At 32.4% G+C, this 26,626-nt stretch overlaps 1 protein-coding gene across 6 annotated transcripts in view; it reads left to right on the forward strand.

The window, feature by feature from the left end:
• Positions 1-26,626, forward strand: part of LOC127736399 (chromodomain-helicase-DNA-binding protein Mi-2 homolog) — a 48,117-nt gene that overhangs the window by 16,056 nt on the left and 5,435 nt on the right. For 3 of the 6 annotated variants that reach the window (XM_052246925.1, XM_052246923.1, XM_052246928.1), the window contains exons 14-37: positions 1,111-1,302; positions 1,992-2,128; positions 3,223-3,424; positions 3,865-3,986; positions 4,626-4,799; positions 5,353-5,491; positions 6,460-6,591; positions 6,900-7,017; positions 7,516-7,640; positions 8,311-8,551; positions 9,586-9,746; positions 9,962-10,241; positions 10,528-10,607; positions 11,854-11,945; positions 12,681-13,329; positions 13,941-14,031; positions 14,557-14,613; positions 15,138-15,245; positions 15,961-16,165; positions 16,918-17,050; positions 17,630-17,730; positions 18,173-18,267; positions 18,671-19,003; positions 22,664-22,741. In XM_052246925.1, the coding sequence (XP_052102885.1) occupies positions 1,111-1,302; positions 1,992-2,128; positions 3,223-3,424; positions 3,865-3,986; positions 4,626-4,799; positions 5,353-5,491; positions 6,460-6,591; positions 6,900-7,017; positions 7,516-7,640; positions 8,311-8,551; positions 9,586-9,746; positions 9,962-10,241; positions 10,528-10,607; positions 11,854-11,945; positions 12,681-13,329; positions 13,941-14,031; positions 14,557-14,613; positions 15,138-15,245; positions 15,961-16,165; positions 16,918-17,050; positions 17,630-17,730; positions 18,173-18,267; positions 18,671-19,003; positions 22,664-22,741 (4,045 nt within the window). The remainder of the gene's footprint in view (positions 1-1,110; positions 1,303-1,991; positions 2,129-3,222; positions 3,425-3,864; positions 3,987-4,625; positions 4,800-5,352; positions 5,492-6,459; positions 6,592-6,899; positions 7,018-7,515; positions 7,641-8,310; positions 8,552-9,585; positions 9,747-9,961; positions 10,242-10,527; positions 10,608-11,853; positions 11,946-12,680; positions 13,330-13,940; positions 14,032-14,556; positions 14,614-15,137; positions 15,246-15,960; positions 16,166-16,917; positions 17,051-17,629; positions 17,731-18,172; positions 18,268-18,670; positions 19,004-22,663; positions 22,742-26,626) is intronic. The other 3 variants (XM_052246927.1, XM_052246929.1, XM_052246924.1) reach the window with 2 other exon arrangements.

Raw genomic sequence — 26,626 nt, forward strand, 5'->3', positions numbered from 1 at the left:
AAGTGTATGGATCTCATTGAAATTGTACTACAAGGTTCCATACTACAAAGGAAAGGCTGGGATTGAGTTTTGGGGTTATTGCTCTAAGGGGTGTTTCAAAAAGTTGGGGGGGGGGGGTGGGGGGGGATTTTTTTCCCTATTTTTTTAAGGGATTCATATTTTTTTTTCAAAATTTTTGAAAAGTTTCAAGAAGAAATCTTCAATTGCGCAGTATTGCACAATGGATTTATAAGATCTTTGACCACATTTATTTTGTGTCAGAAACCTATATTATGTCAAAAATTTGATCACAATCCAAATTCAGACAGTATCAAGCTTGAATACTGTGTCCAAATTTGCCCTAACTGTTCAGGGTTCGACCTCTGAGGTTGTATCAGGCTGCGCTCAGTGAAGCATTTTATTTTATTTTCCTCAAGTTTTTATATGAGGAAATTTGTGTACACTTTTTTCTACTTTCAAAAGTAAATTCTAAAATTAGTTGGTATACAGTTGAAGAGATAAAGGGACTGGCTTGGTGCGTGGGATATACACACAAAAAATTTCCCACACAGAAACTTCATGTTTAAATTTGAAATTCTTGTGAAATTTTTAATGGAAATTTCAGCCAAAATGAATTTATACCTGAACTTCATGTTCAAATTTTCAAAAACATTTAAATTGATATTGGTTGTATTTGATGTTTGAACTACATAAGGCAAGCTTTTGATCAAATATTCATGTAAATGCAATCTTATATGCACATAAATTTACATGTTATAGAATTTCATCGCCAAAAATTGTTTTTCAAATATTGTGTATAAGGTCATAACACAATTCTATCGAATAGAACTAAGCTGATTCAGACATGGGAGAAGAAATGTGAAAGAAAATGTTGAATTATTTATTAAATATTTCACTGATTTTATATCACTGAATACCTGATTCCTCCGAATTTTCTATTATTTTTGGGGATAACAATTTTCTTGTATTTTCGTTGGTGTAGATAAACTACAAGGTGGCAATACCACAAAATCAAATATGCTCTACAATACAATTTTTCATCAATCCATGAGTAGGGGTAATTGGAAATTTTTTTTTTTAACTTCTTTCACTAAATATTTGTTATTGCAGTTGAGAAAGAAATTTGATGTGCAGCCAGAATATATCACTTGTACAGGAGGAACCCTTCATCCATACCAGTTGGAAGGTCTTAACTGGTTGCGGTACTCCTGGTCTAATGGAACTGACACCATCCTAGCTGATGAAATGGGACTAGGCAAAACTATACAGACTATTGTCTTCCTGAGCTCTCTACATAAGGAGGTAAATATTCCTGTTTAACCCTCTCTCTTTTATACTTTTTGAAAACTATACAGCCTTTTCTTGTTTTGAGGTATATAAAGGGGATCACTCTGGTTTAGAAAGTCGTGTTTGGTTCAGAAATCATTAAAGCCTTGCAGTACCTATAGTTGATAAGTTGGGTTTTGTTAACACTAAGATTTTTATACCCCTGCCTCGGTGAAGAGGGCATTAAATTTTACCCTTGTACTTCTGTACATCTGTACGTCCCAAAATTAGTTTCTGTTCTCTTAACTTTTGTTTGCCTCAACCAAATGTTATGAAACTTGTATACAATGCTTATTACCACCAAACACAGATTAATTTAAATATTGGTGGTGTCACTTTCACTTTCACCATTATTGAGTTATATGTCCCTTTATAAATGGAAAAATTGGCAAATTTGCAGTTTCTACAATCTAACTTTATTTTGCCTCAACCTAATGTTATGAAACTTATACACAATGCTTATTACTACCACACTCAGATCAAGTTTGATTTTATGTGGCTTCACTTTCACCATTCAGAAGCTTCAGTGGGGGCATTCGTGTCCTCGAAAAACATTCTTCTATTTTTTTTTTGGCTTCATTGTAATGATCTCAATTTGAAGCGTCTCTTTATCCATTGATAATTTATCCAAAGTTATATCATTTTCTTGTATTTAAATTTTTCAGGGTCATTGTAAAGGACCATTCCTGATTGCGGCACCTTTATCCACCATTATAAACTGGGAGAGAGAGTTTGAATTCTGGGCTCCAGATATGTATGTAGTGACCTATATTGGTGACAAAGATTGCAGATCAGTCATAAGGTAAGTTTTGTTATAGTTTTCACATTAACTGTGGATTAATTATGATTCGTGGAATACTAATTTTGAATGATTTTATGTCTCAAGGTAAACCACAAATTTAAACACTCAAGGAATTACAAATTTTCTGTATGCTTGTATGCAGACTTTGGCAAAACCATGAAATCAAATATCCACAATAATGCAATGTTTTATTTTGATCTGTAAAAATTTGTATCCACCAAAATATCAATCCACATTATATTTATGCCAATTATTACATGGAACAGAATTATGATGACAAATATTGAGCATGTGGTAGTACTGCAAATTATTTATCCCAGTTTGAATGAATTTTTTAGATTGACTAAATTCAGAAATTATTGAGAGGTTTTTATCAATTAAATAATGTGTTTGTGTGAGTATTGCAAAAATAAGAACTCTTGTTCTGAAATCTGGTACATATATCTGTATGCAGATTTTCCTGAAATCGCAATAATTAATCTCACATTTTTGTCCATTCTTCAACAATTGCAATAACTTCTGAATTTACAGTATATGAAATCAGTGGGTTAATTTAGCATGAACATGTTACAAGATTTATAGATTTTCTGATTTGTCAAGTAAGAAGGCCACCCTTAATAAATTCTGTTTGATGTTGCATACCCATGCCTTGTCGAGTTTGGTAGGTAGGGATTTTTTTTTTTTTTGCCAAACAACATAAGTTACAATGTACATGTTTGAGACAAGAAAACAACATTAAAGCATGAAAAAAAAAATTACAAAAAAATTTTAAACGATTTGTGTAATAAAATTTTTCAGGTAGGCTGCTTTTTAAGTGGGTTGGAAGGCAACATCAAACAATTCTAATTTTATTTTAAGTCTTAAAGTTTTGGATTAAGGTGGTTAACAATGAAGTTGTGTTTGCATCAACCATAAACAAAGTGCACATTTTCATATGAGGGGGTATGGTTTTCACAATTGATATTCTTTTTGTCACATTATTTGTGCAAAAAGAATCTAGAACATTTATTTGAAAATGTATGGTCCCTTATTAAACATCAATGTCAATGCATTTTACTATACATATTATATATGATGATTGTATTTTTTCATAGAGATTATGAGTTTTCCTTTGACGAAGGTGCTATACGAGGTGGACCAAAAGCTTGTCGTATGAAGTCTGATGCTACTGTTAAATTCCATGTTTTGTTGACGTCTTATGAGCTGATCAGTATAGACTCCGCTACTCTTGGGTCAGTTGATTGGCAAGTACTAGTTGTCGACGAGGCTCACAGACTGAAAAATAATCAGTCAAAGGTAGGTCTAATTGTTGACAAAATACGTAATAAATAAGAGCTTTGGATTAGAAACACATTACAACCACTTGGTACACATGGAAGGCACTTACAAAATTTTGTAACCACCTATTCAATACAATTACTGACTCCTGACTTGGGACAGACACATACAGAATGTGCCTGGGTTAAACCAAATTCTTGGAGCCTTTGTAAATTGAAAAATTGCAGAATTGGCCATATATATACAAGGTGGGGGGATGTGTGTCCCATGGACACATTCTTCATTTTTTTATCTGCCAATTTTCCAATGTCAGCATCATGATAATTAAGCCTTTATCTGATTTTCTGTCAAAAAATTGTAGGCTGCTTATATTAAAGCTGGATTCTAGTAATAAGAGCAATTTGTAAAGAATATTTATAGATATTTTTGGTTGACTTCTTGTTATCTTTATTTTACAGTTCTTCAAAGTATTAAATAACTACAAGATTGCATATAAACTGTTGCTTACTGGTACCCCATTACAGAATAACCTGGAGGAATTGTTCCATTTACTGAACTTCCTTAGTCCTGGAAACTTCCAGTAAGTACACACACTGATTCCCATTATATTAAGTCAGTTTTATGACTGGTACCTTATTGTGTCGTCTGACAACAATTCTGTAAAAAGATACATAAATCACATCTCTCATCTTCAGATGGCGATGGCACAACAGAATACCTCCAAACTTGCAAAGATGGTTCAAAAGGACATGAAGTTGTGCAACTGCTATTTTCGTTTTTAATTTTAGTTTCCAATACCAAAAGTGGACTTTGCCATTTTTATTAGCAGACTATACACATCTTCCTTGAAAGACTCAAAATATTTTCGTTGCACATGTAAATTGAAAGAGTTCTACTTTACAATGTTTAACATATTGCTGATACAAATTTGACAGATAATTTAAAGGTTTTCATAAGTCATAAAACAGATTTGGACAGATTTTTTTCACTTAACCACTTTAAAATAGTAGTAAGTTTATTATGTTTATGCTCATTTGGCTTGAAGAAAAAAAAATGAAGAAGTTTTTTGTAATAAATAGTTCTTGTTATTCGTTATTTGTTCGTTATTGTTCCATAAGCTTGGTAAACATTATGTATATAAATGTTTCAGTGATCTTAAGCATATATTCATTTTAAGGATTTTTTTTTTTTGTAAATGTTATTTATATGAATCTTGCAGCGATCTTCAGGGATTTTTGGATGAGTTTGCTGAAATCTCAAAAGAAGATCAAGTCAAGAAATTACACAACATGTTGGGTCCACATTTACTGAGACGATTGAAAGCTGATGTACTCAAAGGCATGCCATCAAAGAGTGAATTTATTGTCAGAGTAGAACTTAGTCCCATGCAAAAGTAAGTGGAAAAGAGTCATTTTATTGTCAGAGTAAAACTTAGTCCCATGAAAAAGTAAGTGTAACAGAGTGAATTGTGGGGGATTTTTGACAATAATAAATTCTTCCATCTTTTTTTTTATGGAATAGGCACAAGAAAAAACTATAAGGCACCAACTTGTCAATTCCTTCATGATTATTCAACAACAGGTATTAGATATATATAGGATGCGCTTAAGTGTTTTATACTTGTATATCAAACAAAAGCTGTCAATATTTTGTTTTGTATTTGACAGGAAATACTACAAGTATATCTTGATGAGGAACTTCAGTTCTTTATACCTGTCTATCTTACAAAGGCTGTCAATAATTTCTTTTGTATTTGACAGGAAATACTACAAGTATATCTTGTTGAGGAACTTCAGTTCTTTATACCTGTATATCTTACAAAGGCTGCCAAAAATTTGTTTTGTATTTGACAAGAATTACTACAAGTATATCTTGATGAGGAACTTCAGTTCTTTATACCTGTCTATCTTACAAAGGCTGTCAATAATTTCTTTTGTATTTGACAGGAAATACTACAAGTATATCTTGACAAGGAATTTTAGTGCTTTGAATGTCAAGGGAGGTAACCAAGTGTCTCTGTTGAACATTATGATGGACCTGAAGAAATGTTGTAATCATCCATATCTCTTCCCTACAGCAGCTAATGTAAGTATTTTGTGTAAGTAACCAAATTGAATTGATAGTTTGTCCTTTCACATTTTTTCTATGGCGGGTATTTAAGATAACATTGCACCAAATCATTTGACAAATTTTATATGCCTGTCATCAATGAGACGTATTTAGGTAGACTTATTAGTCTTGACATTTGTCCGTCCGTCCACATGTTGTACAAAAACTAGAGAAGGCTTTAATCAAACATCATGAAACTTGTATGATATATTTGAATGGGTGGAAAAAAGCTCCATTTTCACATTGGATTCGTTGTACCAGAGTAACAGAACTTTAACTGTCAGATTTAAGGCAATTTTGCGCATATTGGGCACTTACTCCCGTATGCTTGTATTGAATTCCTCCAAATTTTACGCTACTTTTGGGATTGATTGAAGAAGTTCCCTTTCGATTTTGAAAGTTTATGTTGTTCCAGAGTAACAGAACTGTAACTATTTAAAGTAAATTTTTCACATGTTGTACTGTAACTTAAGTATGCCTGATCCATTAGAAGGAAACTTTACACAATTTGTGAAAGTAAGATCATTTGGATATTGAAAATATTTGATTTGCCAAACCAGATTTATGGGACTTTAACCATTAGATTCAAGGCAATTTATTACATGTCCACTTAAGACTTGTTGGGATTTGGATTTTGAAAATTTTCTTGTTGGTCGTTCCAGAGTTATATGAGACATTTAACAGTTTTAATTAATCAATTTAAAAAATGAAAATTATCATTTATTTATGAATATTGTGCAAGGGAATTTTGATTATCATTATTTGCTTCAAAGATTCTGGGGAGAATGCAGATTCTCAAGGATTTTTAAGATCATACATTTTTTTTTTTACAGAAAGCATGTTTTTTTTACAGAAAGCATGTTGATACATAATGAAATGGTTTAACCAAAGAGTATATTTTACACATCTTAATATTTTGATATTATATCAACTTGTAATTACAGGAAGCGCCAAAGTTACCAAATGGTATGTTTGAAGGGTCGGCTTTAACTAAAGCAAGTGGTAAACTTGTACTAATGTGTAAAATGTTGAGGAAGTTAAAAGAGACAGGACACAGAGTTCTTGTATTTTCACAGGTAAGCTTGTATACATTGTAGTAATGTTTACTTTTTCTGCCAAGATGCCAAAAACAGGTTAACTTGGAGATGTTTTGGTTTTTTTAATGTTGTTGGATTGATGTACCAAGGATAATTTAACAAATTAATCAGATGTGGTATGCTGCATCATGCTCATGCGACATCTATCCATAAAGACCCAGTTATGAAACTTATACACAATGCTTATTACCACCAAACTTACCTCACTTTAAGGAGCATTGGGGATATTTACCCAGTTGTATGTGTAGACATGACTTCAAATACAAGATTTATTTTCAAAATTTTAGATGACAAAAGTGTTAGATATCTTGGAAGACTTTTTAGAAAATGAAGGCTATAAATATGAGAGGATTGATGGAGGTATCACTGGGCAACTTCGACAGGAGTCTATTGACAGATTTAATGGTAAGATACAGAAGTTTCATAAATTAAAAATAATCTTGTCAAAAACTTGAAAGTGTGAATAAGGAAGGCATGAAAGAAATAAAGGAGCAAGGTTACTAAATCTCTGTTTTAGAAACTAAAGGATTATGTGTAATACCATTGTTAGTACCCAAAAATGAAAATAATGACAACAGCCTATCACAACTTTTTGGTGTACTCTTTTGAAATATTAAACAGAATGCCCTTAGATACTATAACGGGGAATTTCCAACTTTGCATGATTCACATGATGGGGGAAAATGATTTATAATCCTTCCAAAAAAAAAAATCGATATTAAAAAAACCAACCATTTAGAAAATATTAATTTTTAAAAGAAACATCTTTTGGGAAGAACACCTGTACATTTGGGCATGAAATAATTTCATAGAGAACATCATAAGAATTCATGATGAATATTTCATTTTGCCAATAAAGTAAGAATTTAGTCTTGTACTTAAATTATGAATCTTTGTTTTCAGCACCTGGTGCTCCACAATTTGTTTTCTTGTTGTCGACACGTGCTGGGGGTCTGGGTATCAACTTGGCTACTGCTGATACTGTTGTGATATATGACTCTGATTGGAATCCTCATAACGATATACAGGTAAGTTCTCCCTTGGGTGCCTCTTTGTTTGTGTTTTGATGTACGCTAGAATAGGGTTGATTGTTTGTTTTAGAATCAAATGAAATGTTTTATTTGTTTACGGAAACCTACTTATTGACTGAAATCACCTTTTGTTAAACCATTCATTTAATGTCTATAGGCAATAACGTAACATCCACCTAGGGAAATTTGTAGACATAGTAATGTGAGGATAATAGAAAAAAGAGAGGTGGAACCTACAGAAGGGACAGTAAAAACTCATCTTATTAGTCAAAGAGTGGCCGAGTGGTCTAAGTAGTCAAACTACTGTATCACTAGCCTGTCAACACTGAAGTTGTGAGTTCAAATCCCACACATGGCAGGTGCGCTCAACTCAAATCTGAATTGACTAGGATTGTCAGTTTTTCTACCAATGGTGGTTGGTTCTCTCCAGGAACCCCGGCTTCCTCCACTAATACAAATTGACCACCATGAAATAACACAATAGTGCTGAAAGTGGCGTTGAACACCAATCAATCAATCATATGTCAAAGTAAAAAACATCATGGCAAAACAGGATAAAAAAAAAAAATACAACTGTCCACAAAACACAAGACCGAGCAACACAAATCTCAATAACTGCAGACGATCTCTGCATTGATTTTCACAAATATTTTAATATGAATTTCAGGCCTTTAGTCGAGCTCACAGAATTGGACAGGCTAACAGAGTAATGATTTACCGGTTTGTCACTCGAGCATCTGTGGAAGAGAGAATTACACAGGTGGCGAAGAAGAAAATGATGTTAACACATTTAGTTGTAAGGCCTGGATTGGGAAATAAAACAACTAACATGTCTAAACAAGAGTTGGATGATATTCTCAAGTTTGGTACAGAGGAACTGTTCAAAGATATGGCTGAAAGCAAGGGAGGTATGTATCTAGAAAGCATCTTTTGTGGATTCTTTTATTTCCTTGGGTACAAATTTTCGTGGATTAAGGCTTAGGTAAAAGAAGATTGTTGTGGATGTTTGATTTCAAGGTATTGCCAAATTCTGTATGCAAGCCATTACAAAATATATTCTTCGTTGAACATTTGAAGTAGTGGTTCACCTATACCCACAAAAACCATGAAAATTAGTATCCCAAAAATAATAATGAATCCACAGTATATTTATAGGAAGGAATTCAACCAGTAAAATCTTGATATTTATTATTTGGGAATTGAGATGAGTGATACAAAAAAGACAGATTTTTAATGAAGCAACTAAAAGATATAAGGTTCTGACTACTAATCCGGGGAAGGCCTATAGGAATCAGTTTGTCCATTTGTTTGTAGGCCACAAATAGTTTCAGCATGTTAGTAGGCCACAGATTGATTCAGCTCTATAACTTAAATACATCTAGGAGCACTGTGATATAACTAGGAAGAAAGTCCAACATTGAAAGTCATGGTCAAAAGCTTATTTCAACTTAACCAACCCAGGTTGTTTCCTCTCTACATTTTTAAAATCCCTAGGAGTTTGGTCATGAAACTTGGCATCATTGTTCATCACTCGCCATTAATCACATCCACTAGGAGATTTGTTGTGCACAAGAAACAACTTACTTCAACTTGGCAACCCTTGCAGAGTTCTTAAAATCTTTTTTTCCCTTGTGGTCCTTGAAGAAAATATGCTGGTCTTCACTATAATTTCTATTGCAAAATACCAAAATTGTGTTAGTCCTTTTGGTGGTCAAAACCTTCGGACCACCAATTTTCGGGGAAGTTCAGTGATGAAACTTGGCATTATTATTCACCACTACTAGAATATGTCTTGCATGGAACAAACCATACGTTGAAAGTCATGGCTGAAAACTGTGTCCAACTTAACTACCTTTATGCATATGAACAATAATAACTCTAAGGAGACATATACTTACCATGTTATTTGGTTCAAATGAAAACATTGGTGTATTTTCTCTAGTAGATGATGATGACAGTGCTAACAGAATTGTATATGATGATGATGCCATTTCCAAGTTACTGGATAGATCTCAAGAAGGACAGGAAGAGAAAGAGGAAGCCATGAATGAATATCTAAGTTCGTTCAAAGTGGCTAGTTATGCTGTTAAAGATGTTGAAGAGGTAAGAATTTATTGGGGACAAAGTGTTTTATGAGAGGAAGGAGTTGTAATGAAAATGTGATTGTTATCTTAGTACAGGGATGTTAATAATGTTTTAAAGATGTCTTATTTGGGTTAATTGGTTGGAGAGAGGCCATAGATAAAATTTAACGTATGCAGTTGTTATAAAGTGAAAATATTTTTGACTTAGCTAAATTAAATAATTTTTTACCACAGGAAGAAGAGCCAGAGACAGAAGTTTTGAAACAGGAAGCTGAGCATGCTGACCCTGCATATTGGGAAAAACTTTTACGTCATCATTATGAACAGCAACAGGAAGATATGGCTCGTACTCTGGGTAAAGGAAAGCGAGTGCGTAAACAAGTGAACTATAATGATGCTATGACGGTGCAGGATGATGACACATGGAAGGAGCATGTCTCGGACTTCGATTCTGATTTCAGTGCCAATGGTGATAATGAAGAAGATGATGATGACTTTGATGAGAGAGATTCAGGTATAATGTTCATTGTTTAGGGTTTGGGATTTTTATGTAAACATGCTAAGCCTGGCATTGTGCTAATTTATCTTTATTTTATTTTGTATTGTTAAGTTCACATGTTGATATCTCCAAACAGATTTAATTTCATTAAAGAAATCTTTTAATTTAGTAATTACAGGAAAAGAAAAAAAAAAACATAAAGAGAACAGATTGCATCGTATTTACAAGATAGTTAATAGTAGGTTAGATGTTTATGAAAAAGGTAGAGGTCCATGATTAAAGTTGTTATTTTTAATTGCAGAGAGAAAACGTAGAAGAGACAGATCTGAGAAGGACCGTCCATTACCACCTCTTCTTGCCAGAGTAAATGGACAGATTGAGGTAGGTCATATTATATTGTTGAAGAAACTTTTAAGTTCAAATCCTCCAAAGAGTCCTAGAATTAGGGTTATTCCATTATAATGTTTGTCAGAGTAGGAAGGTACTTCCAAAATCCCACCACTACCAGAATACTTTTTAAGAAATTTTGCATACATCCAATGGAATAAACCATCAACAACAGATGTTTAAGAATAAAACTTTCCTTCCTGCCCTCCCACATCCACTTTAATGGAATAGCCCCTGAAGAGAACTGGATCTCTATACACAATAGTAGTTGTCACAAAGGTAATTAAAAATCGTCTTTATTGTCTGCACACCCTGGATGCACCTAATATAGGCTGTACCCTTCCCTAGTCAGACATACAATAATGTTCACTGTTTTTAGGAAGGCATGCTGTAGAAAAGTGTGACTTTTAAAGGCACAGTAATACATTAATTCAAAATACACTCCAATACATTGATCAAAAATTACATTAAAATTACACAGTAATTGATTGATACAAATTACATAGGTAGGTAATATTGCGTTTCTTTTACAAACTATGAGCAATGGAGAATTAGTGTATTCTCATGTGTGTTTAATTTTAGGTCCTGTGTTTAAATACCAGACAAAGTATATGAAGTTCATTAATGCTATTTGTAGTGCATTATGTTTTCAGGTTTTGCATATCAATGCAAGATGGAGGAAAATATCATAGCTGATTTGACATGTTGTTTGAGGTCTTGGGTTTCAATACTGTAAAATACAACAGCCTTAATGAGATATTATGGTTCAAGTTCCTGTGAGATTTCACGAAAATTTAAAAAAAAATAAATAAAAAAAAAGTTATGCTTATTTCAGTATACTGTGGATTCATAATTATTTGTGGTGTTAGTTTTTTTTGGATTTCATGGGTAAAGGTAAAACATGAATTTGAAAATTCAACAACTATATTCTTAGGTTTGTATGAAGGCTTTGGCAAATGCATGAAAATTAATATTCACGAATATACAATTTTTCTCAATCCAAGAAAATTGGTAACTGCTTGGTTTAAATGCCAAGACAAAAGGAAAAGTCTACAATCATTGCTATAGTAAGATATGTTCTTGTGTATTTTTGATTTTACAATTTCATTGCCCGAGACAGGAATTTTTCATTGGCGCGATAACGAAATATGTTTTTGTGTATTGTAGGTTTTGGATTTCAATGCCTGAGACGGGAATTCTTCATTGGCGCTATAATGAAATATGTTCTTGTGTATTTTAGGTTTTGGGTTTCAATGCCAGACAGAGGAAAGCTTTCCTTAATGCTGTTATGAGATATGGTATGCCACCACAAGATGCTTTCAATTCTCAATGGTGAGTAAGATTGTGAATTGTTTTCATGTCTATTTTCGTTTGAGATAGTCATTGATAAGCATGATAAGCAAGCATCTGTATGAATGGATTTTGTGTATAGCTGTGGACAGGTAAAATGTATATTCGTATTTGAGATAATTGCTTCTGGGATATTTTATATTTTATATTACGGATAGTTTGTTCATGAATTATATGAAGTCAGTAGGTAAAGAGTCGCAGAATCCCAATATAAGTAAGGTGTATTTAGGTAGTTTGTCCAAAGCTGTCATTACTTATTACTTTAGCATATCACCCCTCTGATGGGGGCACTTGCTATACACTGTGATAGGAATGAGATGCTGGAAAATGTAACTATTTCAAGCTCCATTATATATGAATAAGTTGAGAAATTTAGATTCAATCAGATGCAAGTGTTTTTTAAAGATTAAAACCACTGTCATAAATGGCATAATATATTTGCCAAATGGCAAATTTAACTCTCCATGAAATGGTGTTATATAGCTATAAACTATTTTTGTCAAAATATATGATAGGGGTGTTTATTTTTAAGCATGTAAAATGTATGAAAAGGGTACGGTATACCTCAGCTACTCACCACAACCACTAAAAGTTTAAAGTGGCCCCCTCCAAGATCAACACTATTACGAGGTTTGAAACCTGCTGTAGTCCTTTATGGAGATGATTTTTTCCGTATTTCTCATTTTATTCTGATATTTGAATCTTGTGTTGTTTCAGGCTAGTCAGAGATTTAAGGAACAAATCGGAAAAGGTGTTCAAAGCATATGTATCACTCTTTATGAGACATTTATGTGAGCCAGGGGCAGATAATTCAGAAGCATTTGCTGATGGTGTACCAAGAGAGGGGTTGTCCCGGCAACATGTATTAACCAGAATTGGTATAATGTCATTGGTTCGTAAGAAGGTTCAAGAATTTGAAGCTATAAATGGAGACTATAGTATGCCTTACTTGAAAGCTAATGATGCTGTAGAAAAACTGAAGAAGGAGAAAAATTCTTCAGCATCAGCATCTGCTGCAGCTTCTCCTGCTCCTGCTTCTGAAGTAAAAGAAGAGAAAACAGAAGTTAAAGAGGAAAAGACTGAGGAGGCTGATAATGAGGGAAAGAAAGAAGAAGGAAATGAAAAGGAAGGTGAGGAAAAGAATGTTGAAACTGATGAAAAGAAAGAGGAAAGTGAAGAAAAGAAAGATGACATCGAAGAAAAGAAAGATGAAAGTGATGAAAAGAAAGATTCCACAAAAGAAAATGAAGATTCCAATGAGGAAAAGAAAGAGTCTTCAGAGGAGAAGATGGAAGTGGATGAAAAGAAGGATGAGGAAAAGAAAGATGTTGAAGTGAAAGAAGAAGTTAAAGAAAAGGAAGCAGAGGTAATAAAGAAATAAAATATATTTCAGTAACATCAATATGCATTATTGCTTATAAAGAAAAAAGTAGCAAATTTTATAAAAAGGTAGTTTTAAAGTTTCAAAAGAAACAACTAACTTAACAAGTGATCTGTGGCAAAACAAATTACATTATATAAATTATATAAATACCCAAATTCTATATGTCTGAATATACATGACACAGTTTGAGCAACCTTGTAAATGCCATCTGGACCAAACGACATTTCGTTTCGAATAGGGATTTTTCCATAAAGCAACATAATAATGGTATAGGACTATTGAGAGATTGAATTTTATATATTAGGAAATCAATATGATTTTAACATTACATTTTAAACATTTCGTAGATAACAAGATCACATTAGATGAGAAGAAAATGCAACACATAAGAAAAATTCCTTGAATTTCATTTTTGCATGGGATGTATTAAAATACAGAGATAAAAATGGGAAATTATCTGTTTGTATTATTAAAATACAGAGATGAAAATGGGAAATTATCTGTTTGTATTATTAAAATACAGAGATGAAAATGGGAAATTATCTGTGAAGAATTAATTGGATACTAATAGTATTTGTGTGTAATTGTCTTAGGAAAAAGAAGAAACACCGAAAGAAGAAGAGAAAAAAGAAGAACAAATGGAGACAGAAAAGACAGAAGGAGAGGAGAAAAAATCTGAGGAAGGTGGGTATTGTGATGATGCTTATTAGAACATACTACAGTAAACCAACTTATACGTATGTACGTCCATCCGTACATCTGTTCATACATCAAAAAATCGGTTTCCATTCTCTAACTCTAGTTTAACTCAACCAAATGTTATGTAACTGATACACGATGCTTATTGCCACAAAATACAGATAAATTTCGAATTTGGGTGGCATCATTTTTACCGTTCTTGAGTTGTGCCCCTTTACAACATAATTTGCAAGCATCATCTGTGTCCCATGGACACATTATTTATTTTTTTGATGTTTTTATATAAAAGAAAGTTTGGCTATTAATGTTATTTATTGTACTGGCAAAAGTCACATAAATAAATTACTTTAAAAAATTAATTGGTTTCCAATATTTTCAGCTTTTCTAGTGTTCTGTTTGTGAAAGGAAATGATGGAAGCATTTTTCAAAGATAACTTTCAAAGGGATATATTATTACTTTGCCTTTAAATAACGAGGAGTGTAAATGATTTTTGTATTTAAAATTTTCAGAAGAATCAAATGAAGAAAAGAAAGAGACCACAGAGGAAAATCAAGAAAAAACAAAAGGTAAACACACAAACATTTATGCAAGAGAATTGTTTGTCAGTCTTGATGTATACAACCAATATAGAGGAATTGCAGTAATTTGAAGAGCTCAAACTGCTGCAAGGTTTAATTGTACCAATCGACTGTTTAAGAAATATCATACAGAAATGTAGAAAAAGTGATGCTGAAATCTTTGGATTCATTCGCCAGAATATATATTTATTTGAGTGAAGAACAGCAATAAAAGTGTTGTTAATTTGCTTTTGGTTTTATCAAGTGCTTGAAGGGAGAAAAATGTTCACAAAAATACCTAACTATAATGTACATTCAAAAAGGAGAAAGTCCAAAAAACCTGACAAAACCAAAGTCTCGACTATATCAACCAAAAGAAATACTGGACAACAACTATCATATTCCTTTCTTGGTACATGCAATATTGTTTCACGATTTATTATGCCACTTTCCCTTTTCAAAATTTGACAGAAATATTTTTATAGAGAAGAAGAATCATTGATTTGCAGTACATTTTCATATTTTAAATGTAGAAACTGAAGAAGAAAAGGAAACCAAAGAGGACAAAGAATCAAAAGAAGAAGGGAAAGAAAACGTTTCTGAAGACGTGAAGGAAGAAAAGAAGGAAGTGAAAGAAGAAGGTAAGATATGATAAAAAAGTCCCATACTCTTGTCTATACAATGTCCATAATTAATTGTTGGTCTCTTGATAGGTGTTTGTTAGGAGTGCATCCCCAACCTGGTCGAACCACTAACTAGAAAAAATGGTATTTACTGGTTCTCTACTAAGCACTTGCATTTATGAGTAAGAGCAAAGAATAGGTAGGGGACATGTCTTCCATCAGACTGTTACCTTATGAACTAGCATGTTTAAAATTCAAACTAATGCAAAGCAGGGTATATTCATGTCCCAAAACATGTTCTCATTGTAAATATGCATTTAATTTACTACTCGACTTTCAACAGCCATCCTTCCATTAATTCATGAAAATTATTACCAAAGAAAATTAAAAAAAGTAGATTTCTACTGGTGTTCATGTATACTTCAATAACTGAATAGAGAGTATTCTTATTCACCATGAATCGGAAGATTGATAAGTGTACATATTTAATTGATCGTTAGGTATTGGTGTACATATTTAATAGTTGTCAGGTATTGGTGTACATATATATTTAATGATTGTCAGGTATTGGTGTACATATTTAATGATTGTCAGGTATTGGTGTACATATATATTTAATGATTGTCAGGTATTGGTGTACATATTTAATGATTGTCAGGTATTGGTGTACATATTTAATGATTGTCAGGTATTGGTGTACATACTGAATGATCGTCAGGTATTTATATTTTAGATGAATCTGAAGAAAAAGAGAAGAAGCCTGAAGATATAAAGAAAGCTGAGGAGAATAATCAAAAATTTATGTTTAACATTGCTGACGGTGGATTTACAGAGTTACATACCTTGTGGACAAATGAACAGAGGGCGTTGCAGCCTGGCAGGGAACATGAAGTCTGGCATAGACGTCATGATTACTGGTTACTGGCTGGTATTGTCACGTATCCTTTTGATATAGAAAAAGATAATATTGTGTTGTCATGGAGAGAAAATTAATTGCAGGAAATATGAATATTATGGAATCAAAAGTTCTTTTAATTTTCATGTTTTTCAGTAGATGACAAAATAGCTAATTACATGGCATTCAGAATGTACATGACTCACAGTTCAACTGTAAAAAGCTTGCTTTGTGATGTTAATAAATTATTTCAGTAGAATTTTGTTCTTGTGGCATCGAGAAAGAATACAGGTTAGCAGAATTCCTAAGTAATAGAAATACAAAGGATGTAGGGAATCCATCTGTGACACAAAATCAGTACATGCACAGCAAAAAAAAAACACACTATAAGACAAGGAACAGCGCTTTTATTTCTGTTCTTCATCTCAAAGTCACAGTGAGGCCTTTAACATGCAGCCAAAAAACCTTTAACTTCATTACAAGTTTGAGACGGCCCCTAGCATCGGCTTAAGCGGAATTCTTTGCAAAAATAAATTTGGATAGACTTTGTAAGATGTAACACCACCTAATTGGGCCCCGTCAAAAAAGAACATACTGGAAAGTAGTACATATTTAAAACAAAATAGTTCCTAGTATAGGTGTAAATCTAAAACTATGTAGCATATATTTTAGTAATTGAGGTATCAGATGAAAGGTGAAGGACTGGTGATCCTTTTAGAACACATAATTTACTGATAATTTTGAATAATAGTCCAGATTTTACTCTATAAATAATTGATCCTTAACATGACGTAGACATGGCTATGGCCGTTGGCAAGATGTCCAAAATGACCCAAGATTTCAGATTATTAATGAACCATTCATCAGTGAACAAGGCAAAGGAAACTTCCTGGAAATCAAAAACAAGTTCCTGGCTAGAAGGTTTAAGGTAAGAACTATGGGAAACAGTATTGTAATGAACAGGGTAAAGGTGACTTCATAAAATTCCAAAACAAGTTCCTGGCTGGAAGGTTTAAGGTAAGAGCTTTGGAAAGCTGTATCATAATGAACAGGGAACACTATAAAGTTCGTAGGTGGAAGGTTTAAGTTCAGAATTTGGGAAAGCATGGCAAGAAGTTCAACATCTTTAATACTCATTTGATATATATTCACATCAAAAGAACATTTGCCTTTAGAACGACTGGTCAGATTATACCCAAATTAACAACATAGATGATGCCAAAAACACCAGGAACATTAAAAACAACATGCTAATAGATTCTATGATTTGTGTGAGCCGAAGTCTTTGACAACATTTTCTGGATCTTCTCATGTTAACATCAAATTCACTAAAAAGCAAAAAAGACAGTTATTTGATTTAAGATGTCCTGACTTGGGACAGACGTGTGTTGTGTTGAAGTTGAAGTACACTACCGCATATAAAAGCGAGTTTTATCTTAGCACTTTATTTGATACTTGATGCTCCTATGTAACATGTAAAAAATTATACATTGATTTCTGTTTACAGTTGTTAGAGCAGGCATTGGTAATAGAAGAACAATTAAGGAGAGCAGCTTATTTGAACCTTACACAGGACCCTAACCACCCAGCTATGGCATTAAATGCTAGGTAAATATCTATTCTTATCACTTACTTTTCCTGATTGTGATTGACCCTTACTCTCTTAAAATCTGACAAATGGTCCTAACTACCCAGCTATGGCATTAAATGCTAGGTAAATATCTATCCTTATATCTTACTCCATTTGAATGTGATAGACCTTTATACTCTCTTACAATCTGACACTGGGCCCTAGCCACCAAGGCATGGTATTAAATACTTGGTGGAAAAAAACCAAGAATAATGAAGTACACCTAAATCAAAGTAGATCTGATTTGTGATTGTTGAATTGAAACCTTTTGAAAGTAAATAAATTCCTTGTTTGGTTGGAAATTTTACAAAAAACAAATAATATGCAAAAACAGTCTCATAGTCTAGTTCACAGGTTTAGATATATTGTACTTGTCATTTGTATATACATTTATCCATCTACATTCTAATGTATTTACAGATTTGCTGAGTTGGAATGTTTGGCAGAGAGTCATCAACATCTGTCTAAAGAATCTCTGGCTGGTAACAAGCCTGCTAATGCTGTATTACATAAAGGTATGACCTTATATCTACACCCCCCTCCCAAAAAACAAAAAAACAAACAAAGCAGTGAAAAACACTTAAAGACAAAAACATCTGAAATGGAAATGCATGACTTGTAGCAGGCATGCTCATGCATTATTACATAAAGTTAGTCTATGTATCTTTAGAAAGAGAAAATTACATTTTTCCTATATATGTGATGATGTTGAAAAAAATTTACTATACACAGAGGCATAATGAACATTGGTAATAAAAAACAAAATGACATGTAAATTAGTTTGATACATTTATGACTTAAAGTGTTGATTATCTATTTCTATTTTGAACTGAAGTGTTGAGTTTCTGTTTCAGTGTTGACAATAAGTTTCTATTTTCTGTTTCAGTAATGACATGAAGTTTTGATTTTCTGTTTCAGTATTAAATCAATTGGAAGAACTCCTGAGTGACATGAAACAGGATGTCAGTCGTCTGCCAGCAACACTTGCCAGAATACCGTCAGTTAGCCAACGACTACAGATGTCCGAGAGAAGCATCCTGAGCCGATTGGTCAATCCAAATCAGGCCTCTTCATCAGGTCAAGCTGCCCCCATATCCTCTGCTTCACTAAATACTACCACCTCTGCCATGCTGGCTGGAATGTCTCAGGCCACCTATCTCACAGCAGCCGCTGCTCTCCCTGGCGCTTATTCCCAAAATCTTCCTGGTTTCAGACCTCAATTTGGCATTCCACAGTCGCCTTTTGGTCAAGGTAATGCACAATTATCAACACTACAAACCTAATGGATTTTGCTTATTACAAGATTTGCTTTCAGTATGGTGAACCTGCCTGCCCAGATATTAAAAAAAAAGCTGTTTAATATGTTAGAATGTTCTGTATGCTGGAAAATGTGAAATTTTCTTGAGGGGTTTATTTTCTCTTATTTTGTGAATAAAATAAAAGCATGGAAAGAAGGTCATAATTAAGGACAATAAACACAGAAAAATAAATCCTCAAGAACCAGTTTGTCATTTGAAGTTTAACAACTTTATAGTAATTTCCATACAATTATTTTTATTAAACATGAAGTAAATTTTGACCAATTGCATGATTATCCTCTAATTTTTATACGACCGCAAAAATTAAAAATTTTTTGGTCGTATATTGGTATGACGTTGGCGTCGTCGTCGTCCGGCGTCGTCCGAAGACACATTGGTTTTCGCACTCTAACTTTAGTTTAAGTGAATGGATCTCCATGAAGTTTCACCATAAGGTTCAATACCACGAAAGGAAGGTTGGGATTGATTTTGGGGGTTATGGTACTAACAGTTAAGGAATTAGGAGCCAAAAAGGGGCCAAAAATAAGCATTTTTGTAACTTTCAGACAATAACTTGTGTGTAAGTGTATGGATCTCTCTGACATTGTACCACAAGGTTCCATATCACAAAGGGAAGGCTGTAATTGATTTTGGGGGTAATTGCCTCAAAATTTTAGGAATTAGGGGCCAAAAAAGGGGCAAAAAACAAGCATTTTTCTAGTTTCATGACAATAACTTGTGTGTAAGTGTTTGGATATTTCTGAAATTGTACTACAAGGTTCCATATCACAAAGGGAAAGCTGGAATTGAGTTTGGGGGTAATTGCCCGAAACGTTTAGGAATTGGGGGCCAAAAAGGGGCCAAAAATAAGCATTTTTCTAGTTTCCAGACAATAACTTGTGTTCAAGTGTATGGATCTCTCTGAAATTGTACTGCAAGGTACCATACCACAAAGGGAAGGCTGGGATTGAGTTTGGGGGTGATGAATCATAAGGGGGTTTAAAAAATTTGGGGGGGGGGGGATTTTTTTTTCTTTCTTTTTTACCTTTTTTTTTTCTTTTTTTTTTCTTTTAAAATTTTCCATTTTAAGTTGGTTATTTCTGATTTATATTTAAAAGCAAATAATAATGATATGGTAGGAGATACACACCAAACAGGATGTGTAAATTATTATATAATAAGTATTGTGCAATAGCAAGAAATTTTCAATTGCACAGTATTGCACAATAGCAAGAAATCTTCAATTGCACAGTATTGCGCAATAGCAAGAAATCTTCAATTTAACAGTATTGCGCAATAGCAAGAAATATCCAATAGCACAATATTGCACAATAGCAAGAAATTGTCAATTGTACAGTATTGCGCAATAGCAAGAAATATTCAATTGCACAGTATTGTGCAAAAGAAGATACTTCGTATAAATTGCTTATTTCTTGATCAATTTCAATGGGGTTTTATTCTTGAATTCTTGGGGTTCTTTAATATGCTGAATCTAACCGTGTATTAAGTTTTTGGATTTTGGGCCCCGTTTTTAAGGTCCAAAGGGTCCATAATTAAACTTTGTTTGATTTCATCAAAAATTGAATTATTGGGGTTCTTTGATATGCCGAATCTAACCGTATATTTAGATTTTTAATTTTGGGTCCCGTTTTTTAAATTGGTCTACATTAAGGTCCAAAGGGTCCAAAATTAAACTTAGTTTGATTTCAACAAAAATTGAATTCTTCGGGTTCTTTGATATGCTGAATCTAAACATGTGTTTAGATTTTTGATTATGGGCCCAGTTTTCAAGTTGGTCCAAGTTGGGGTCCAAAATTAAACTTTGTTTGATTTCAACAAAAATTGAATATATGGGGTTCTTTGATATGCTGAATCTAAACATGTATTTAGATTTTAGATTTTTGGCCCAGTTTTCAAGTTGGTCCAAATTGGGGTCCAAAATTAAACTTTGTTTGATTTCAACAAAAATTGAATATATGGGGTTCTTTGATATGCTGAATCTTACCATGTATTTAGATTTTTTATTTGTGGGCCCGCTATCAAATTGGTTCATATTGAGGTCAAAAGGGTCCAAAATTAAACTTTGTTTGATTTCATCAAAAATTGAATTATTGGGGTTCTTTGATATGCCAAATCTAACCGTGTATTTAGATTTTTAATTTTGGGTCCTGTTTTTTAAATTGGTCTACATTAAGGTCCAAAGGGTCCAAAATTAAACTTAGTTTGATTTTAACAAAAATTGAATTTTTGGGGTTCTTTGATATGCTGAATCTAAACATGTGTTTAGATTTTTGATTATGGGACCAGTTTTCAAGTTGGTCCAAGTTGGGGTCCAAAATTAAACTTTGTTTGATTTCAACAAAAATTGAATATATGGGGTTCTTTGATATGCTGAATCTAAACATGTATTTAGATTTTAGATTTTTGGCCCAGTTTTCAAGTTGGTCCAAATTGGGGTCCAAAATTAAACTTTGTTTGATTTCAACAAAAATTGAATATATGGGGTTCTTTGATATGCTGAATCTTACCATGTATTTAGATTTTTTATTTGTGGGCCCGCTATCAAATTGGTTCATATTGAGGTCAAAAGGGTCCAAAATTAAACTTTGTTTGATTTCATCAAAAATTGAATTATTGGGGTTCTTTGAAATGCCAAATCTAACCGTGTTTTTAGATTTTTAATTTTGGGTCCCATTTTTTAAATTTGTCTACATTAAGGTCCAAAGGGTCCAAAATTAAACTTAGTTTGATTTTAACAAAAATTGAATTCTTCAGGTACTTTGATATGCTGAATCTAAACATGTGTTTAGATTTTTGATTATGGGACCAGTTTTCAAGTTTGTCCAAGTTGGGGTCCAAAATTAAACTTTGTTTGATTTCAACAAAAATTGAATATATGGGGTTCTTTGATATGCTGAATCTAACCATGTATTTTGATTTTGGACATTGGACCATAATAGGTAAATTAAAAAAATTGAAGTTCTTAGACCACATTCTTTCTGTGTCAGAAACCTATGCTGTGTCAAATATTTAATCACAATCCAAATTCAGAGCTGTATCAAGCTTGAATGTTGTGTCCATACTTGCCCCAACTGTTCAGGGTTCGACCTCTGCGGTCGTATCAAGCTGCGCCCAGCGAAGCATTTTATTAAAATCAAATATTGTGAAAATTGATCATTCGTGTACATTTGTATCTCATGGCTTAGTTGATGGAGGTTTGAAATGAGGAGGTTGAATATCTAGAGAAATGAAGAAATTATTGATGAAAATTAAGTTACATGAATTTTTAAGCACTTTATTCTCTTTGTTCAAGGGTGACGAAAAGTGGGTAGAGCTGGTGAAAGTTTATCACTTTTTTCTTTCTTCAAACAATTCTTAAAAGGGCGAAAGATAAAAGGTGCAAATGTAAAATTTTACATTTCTCTGCATGAGGTTTGGGTAACTTATTTTACTTGATGGAATATTTAAACTGCTCATATTTATTACATGTAAAACAAACTAAAAGTCTATTTTATATGGTCTTATATGGAAAGTCTGACAGGATCAACCAGAAAACCCTATGATTACAAATATTCACTTAGTATGGCCTAACTATGAAGATTATTACTTTCAGGACCATTAGGATTTCCCATGATTCCTGGGTTACCAGGACAACCTGACATAAGTACAACAATGTCAGCCATTTTGAGTGGTATGTCAGATGTAGTGTAGCTGCCTTCAGTCATTTTTATTTTACAGAAATTTTTGCTGCTTTGCTGAATTTTTCTTTTTTTCTTTTTTAGTAGAAGAGTTTGCAATTGACTGGTTGTACAAACTTCTGTCAATGTTGTCTATGTGCTTGTCTTTTTTTGTTTTTAGCTTAAAGTAGATGTTGTTTTGTGACTGTTTAGCTATTGTTTTTGTGTACTAGTAGAACATGGTAATCTTTACCTATGACATTATCTCTTATTTCATTTTTGCTCGTAGGAAAATGGTATCCTTTATTATTTAAAAAATTAGCTGTGTTTCTTAACTGCCGTAGAAAATGGTATCCTTTATTAGCGAAAAGTTAGCTCCCTTTTTCATAAAAGTAAAAAATAACACCCTTTTTCATGTAAAAGTTATCTAGCTGAATGTGCATGTTATTTCAAAGAGACAACTACTTTGAAATGGATAAAAACATAAGATGAAGGGAAAAATAAAGATGTCCCCGTTCTAGCTTTTGTAATAAACAATGTTTGAAAATAAAAATATTAATTGACAAACAATATTTCTGGCTTTCATGGAGAAGGTATGGATAGATTTCAATGTAAAACGCATATAATCTAGAAGAAATAAAATTAAAAAAATTCTTAGCACATTAATAATCAAAATGCCTATGAAGTTAGAAATATAAGGGAAAGGTTCAGTCTGGATAGGGTTTATAGAATAGAGAATAATGGACAAAAATAGGGTTTATAGAATAGAGAATAATGGACAAAAATAGGGTTTATAGAACAGAGAATAATGGACAAAAATAGGGTTTATAGAATAGAGAATAATGGACAAAAATAGGGTTTATAGAATAGAGAATAATGGACAAAAATAGGGTTTATAGAATAGAGAATAATGGACAAAAATAGGGTTTATAGAATAGAGAATAATGGACAAAAATTGTAGAATAAAGGGCTAACACAATAAACATGATAAAGAATAGAAACAAATTGTCAAAAAAATAAAGAATAGAGAATAATGGGGAACTAAAATATTAGGAATAGGGAATAATGGTTGAAATAAACAAAGAATAGAGAAAAGGGGTCTAAAAGTTGTAAAAAATTAACAGACCCCCATAGAGACCCTCATTTGAGTATGGAAAGTAAAAAGGCAGCTTCTTAAAATAATTATATGATGATGGATGGGTATATAACATCCAGTGGCAAATACTACATGCATGTCACGATGAGAGAAAAAAATAATTGTTAATTATAAATATCCTGTGCACCTCGTTCTGTATTGACAGTCCGGCAAAACAGCAATTGTGTGGACGCAATTTTTTTGCCACCAATCCTCAACAATTTTTTTTATTCACTGAAAAAAAATTGACAGCAAACATTCATGGAATTTTAGCTTCTGCAAAAACTGGTTGAGTTCTACAGTGCAAAACTGGATGAGACAATTACAACACTCTAAATTTTATGACAAGAATTTCAAGAACACATTTTTCGTTTACAAAACTATTTCTTTGTTTTTAAGAAAAAAAAGTCATTAAGATAATGCTTTCTTTGTATTTAAGAAAAAAAAAGTCATTAAGATAATGCTTTCTTTGTATTTAAGAAAAAAAAAGTCATACCCATTATTTATATCTGTCACCATGGTAACATGGAGTGTATGATTTATAGAATTCATGTGCTTTATAAAAATAAGGAGATGTGGTATGATTGCCAATGAGACAACTATCCACCAAAGTTCAAATGAAGTGGATGTTTACAAGCATTTTTAAATAAAATAGTCGTTATGATTCAATAAGGTAGCAATTTCAACAACTGATCTGTTGACGAAAAAAGTTTTTGAAGAAACCCTCAAAAAAATATTAAGAGCTAAAAAATTAGGATTGGTCGAAAGTTTTTCTTTGGGGAAGTTTGAGTGATTGATTGTCGAAGAGAACAGCTTGTTATATTTATATGCATCAAAATGTCTGTTTTTTTTAAAGGTGTGCTTCTTTGTATTGTGTACCATTTGTTAGTCAGTTGCAAACTTGTGTAAAAATAACAATTTTTAGTCAAGTTGTAAACCCTCTATTTATGTTGTCTATTAATCATAACAAAAATAAAAGGTCCAGTTTAGCCAATGAGACCATTGCTTGCTGGACAATATTCAATGATAAAATGATTGGTTATCAACTTTTAATTAGTATATCAGATTGATGGCTGCACTACTCTGATTGATTACAGAAACTTATATTGTTAAAAATCATTTTCAATCATAGCATCAAATTGTCTATTTTTGCAATTCTGTACTCAGAGATAATTGAAAATGCTTTTTCAATATTGTTGATTCCTTAGTTTCTACAAAAGCATATTCTACAAAAGCTGAATTAATTTGCTTGATAGATTTGTTTGGAAATTTGCTCAAAGATTACAATTAAAATTAACACTTGCTGACAATGACCTAGGAGGAGTTTCAGTTTGTTTTGAAAAATCAATATTGCAGATTTAATTGCAATGCATCAGCAAACTTGGCAAGCACGCAAACCAAACTTTTGTTGAATATTCTATTGTAGAAAAATTCTTTGTTTTATAGTTTTGTTTTGTAATTTAAAAACAAGAGATGTAAATCAAAGTCAGTGTAGGGAGATTGTGAATGAGGCTGCATTTCAACAGCACGAATTTTCCAAAAAACGTTCATGATTTTATGCATAAAATGAAGTTATTTTACACATGATAAAGCAAATTAAACCATGTAATATGATATGAATATCCTAAACATTTTAATGGGAAATATATAAGTTAACAAAGTCAAACAAATTCTTTCATATCTTTTGGGTGCTAGTTGAAGAAATTATTTTTAAAAAGATTTTTACATGTTCATGATGTTGGTGTGTACACAGTCATTATCAATAGTTTAAAAAAACATCCCTGATGTTTGCCCTGTTTTTGTGCCACTTTGAAATCTTGTAGAATAGTTAATTTTACTCCCTTAAGCTTTTACCCATCTTGCTTTGTTTAAGTGCTTGAAATGCACAAGGACCAGCATTAAATTTTATAGAATATTAAAATGTTTCAAATTATAGTATATTTAGAGATTATTGCATGCATGTATTAATGCAATTGTTGATCAATTGGTCAAAATGCAAGGTTTAATTAATATAAATATTCATGAAGATCAGACATGCTATCAGAATGCAATATTTGATTGTCATATTTTTCACAATAATGTTTTTATATTTAGAGATCTAAACAAAGAAAAAATCCCTTTACATACATGTTTAGGAAAACCTTTTAATTTCTCAAATTTTGGAAAATTGGTTCTCATTGTTACATCACCAGCCTGAAGCATGGGTCAGGCAGATTATCATGTCAGTTGGTGTCAGAGCTTTAAAAAATGCTGATGGGCATAATTAAAAGCTTACACTTTCTCAATGCTGTTTGTTAGTCTCTGCAACTTCCAAGTGGTAGGCTCTTGAAATATGCAGGGGTTAAAAATAACTCCTGTTTTAATTCTACTTATCATTTTACAGGTATTATGTTTAATATACTTAATACTTAGATATCATCCATATTTGTTTAATTTTGTCCTTTTGTTTGGAAATTTGAAATATTAATGAAATAATTTTTTTTGGCTTTTTAATAGATGGAATTTTGCAATTCGAGTGAAAAGTTAACTCATCGAAATATTCCAAGAATATTGATATGTACTGATTATATATAGAAAAATCGGTTCAATTACAAGTTTTATTGGCTAGTTCTTTTTATAAAGTGCATGTTATAACTTAATTCTTTAGCCTTTGTCTAGTTGATTATGAGTTTACTAGAAGATATAAGATCCATGTAATCAGCTGTTCTTTTTAGAGACTTTCAACAACTTTCTATTGCCAACTGGAATATTAATTAAATTATGA

This window comes from Mytilus californianus, unplaced genomic scaffold, assembly GCF_021869535.1.
Source record: "Mytilus californianus isolate M0D057914Y unplaced genomic scaffold, xbMytCali1.0.p SCAF_30, whole genome shotgun sequence".
Taxonomy (NCBI): domain Eukaryota; kingdom Metazoa; phylum Mollusca; class Bivalvia; order Mytilida; family Mytilidae; genus Mytilus; species Mytilus californianus.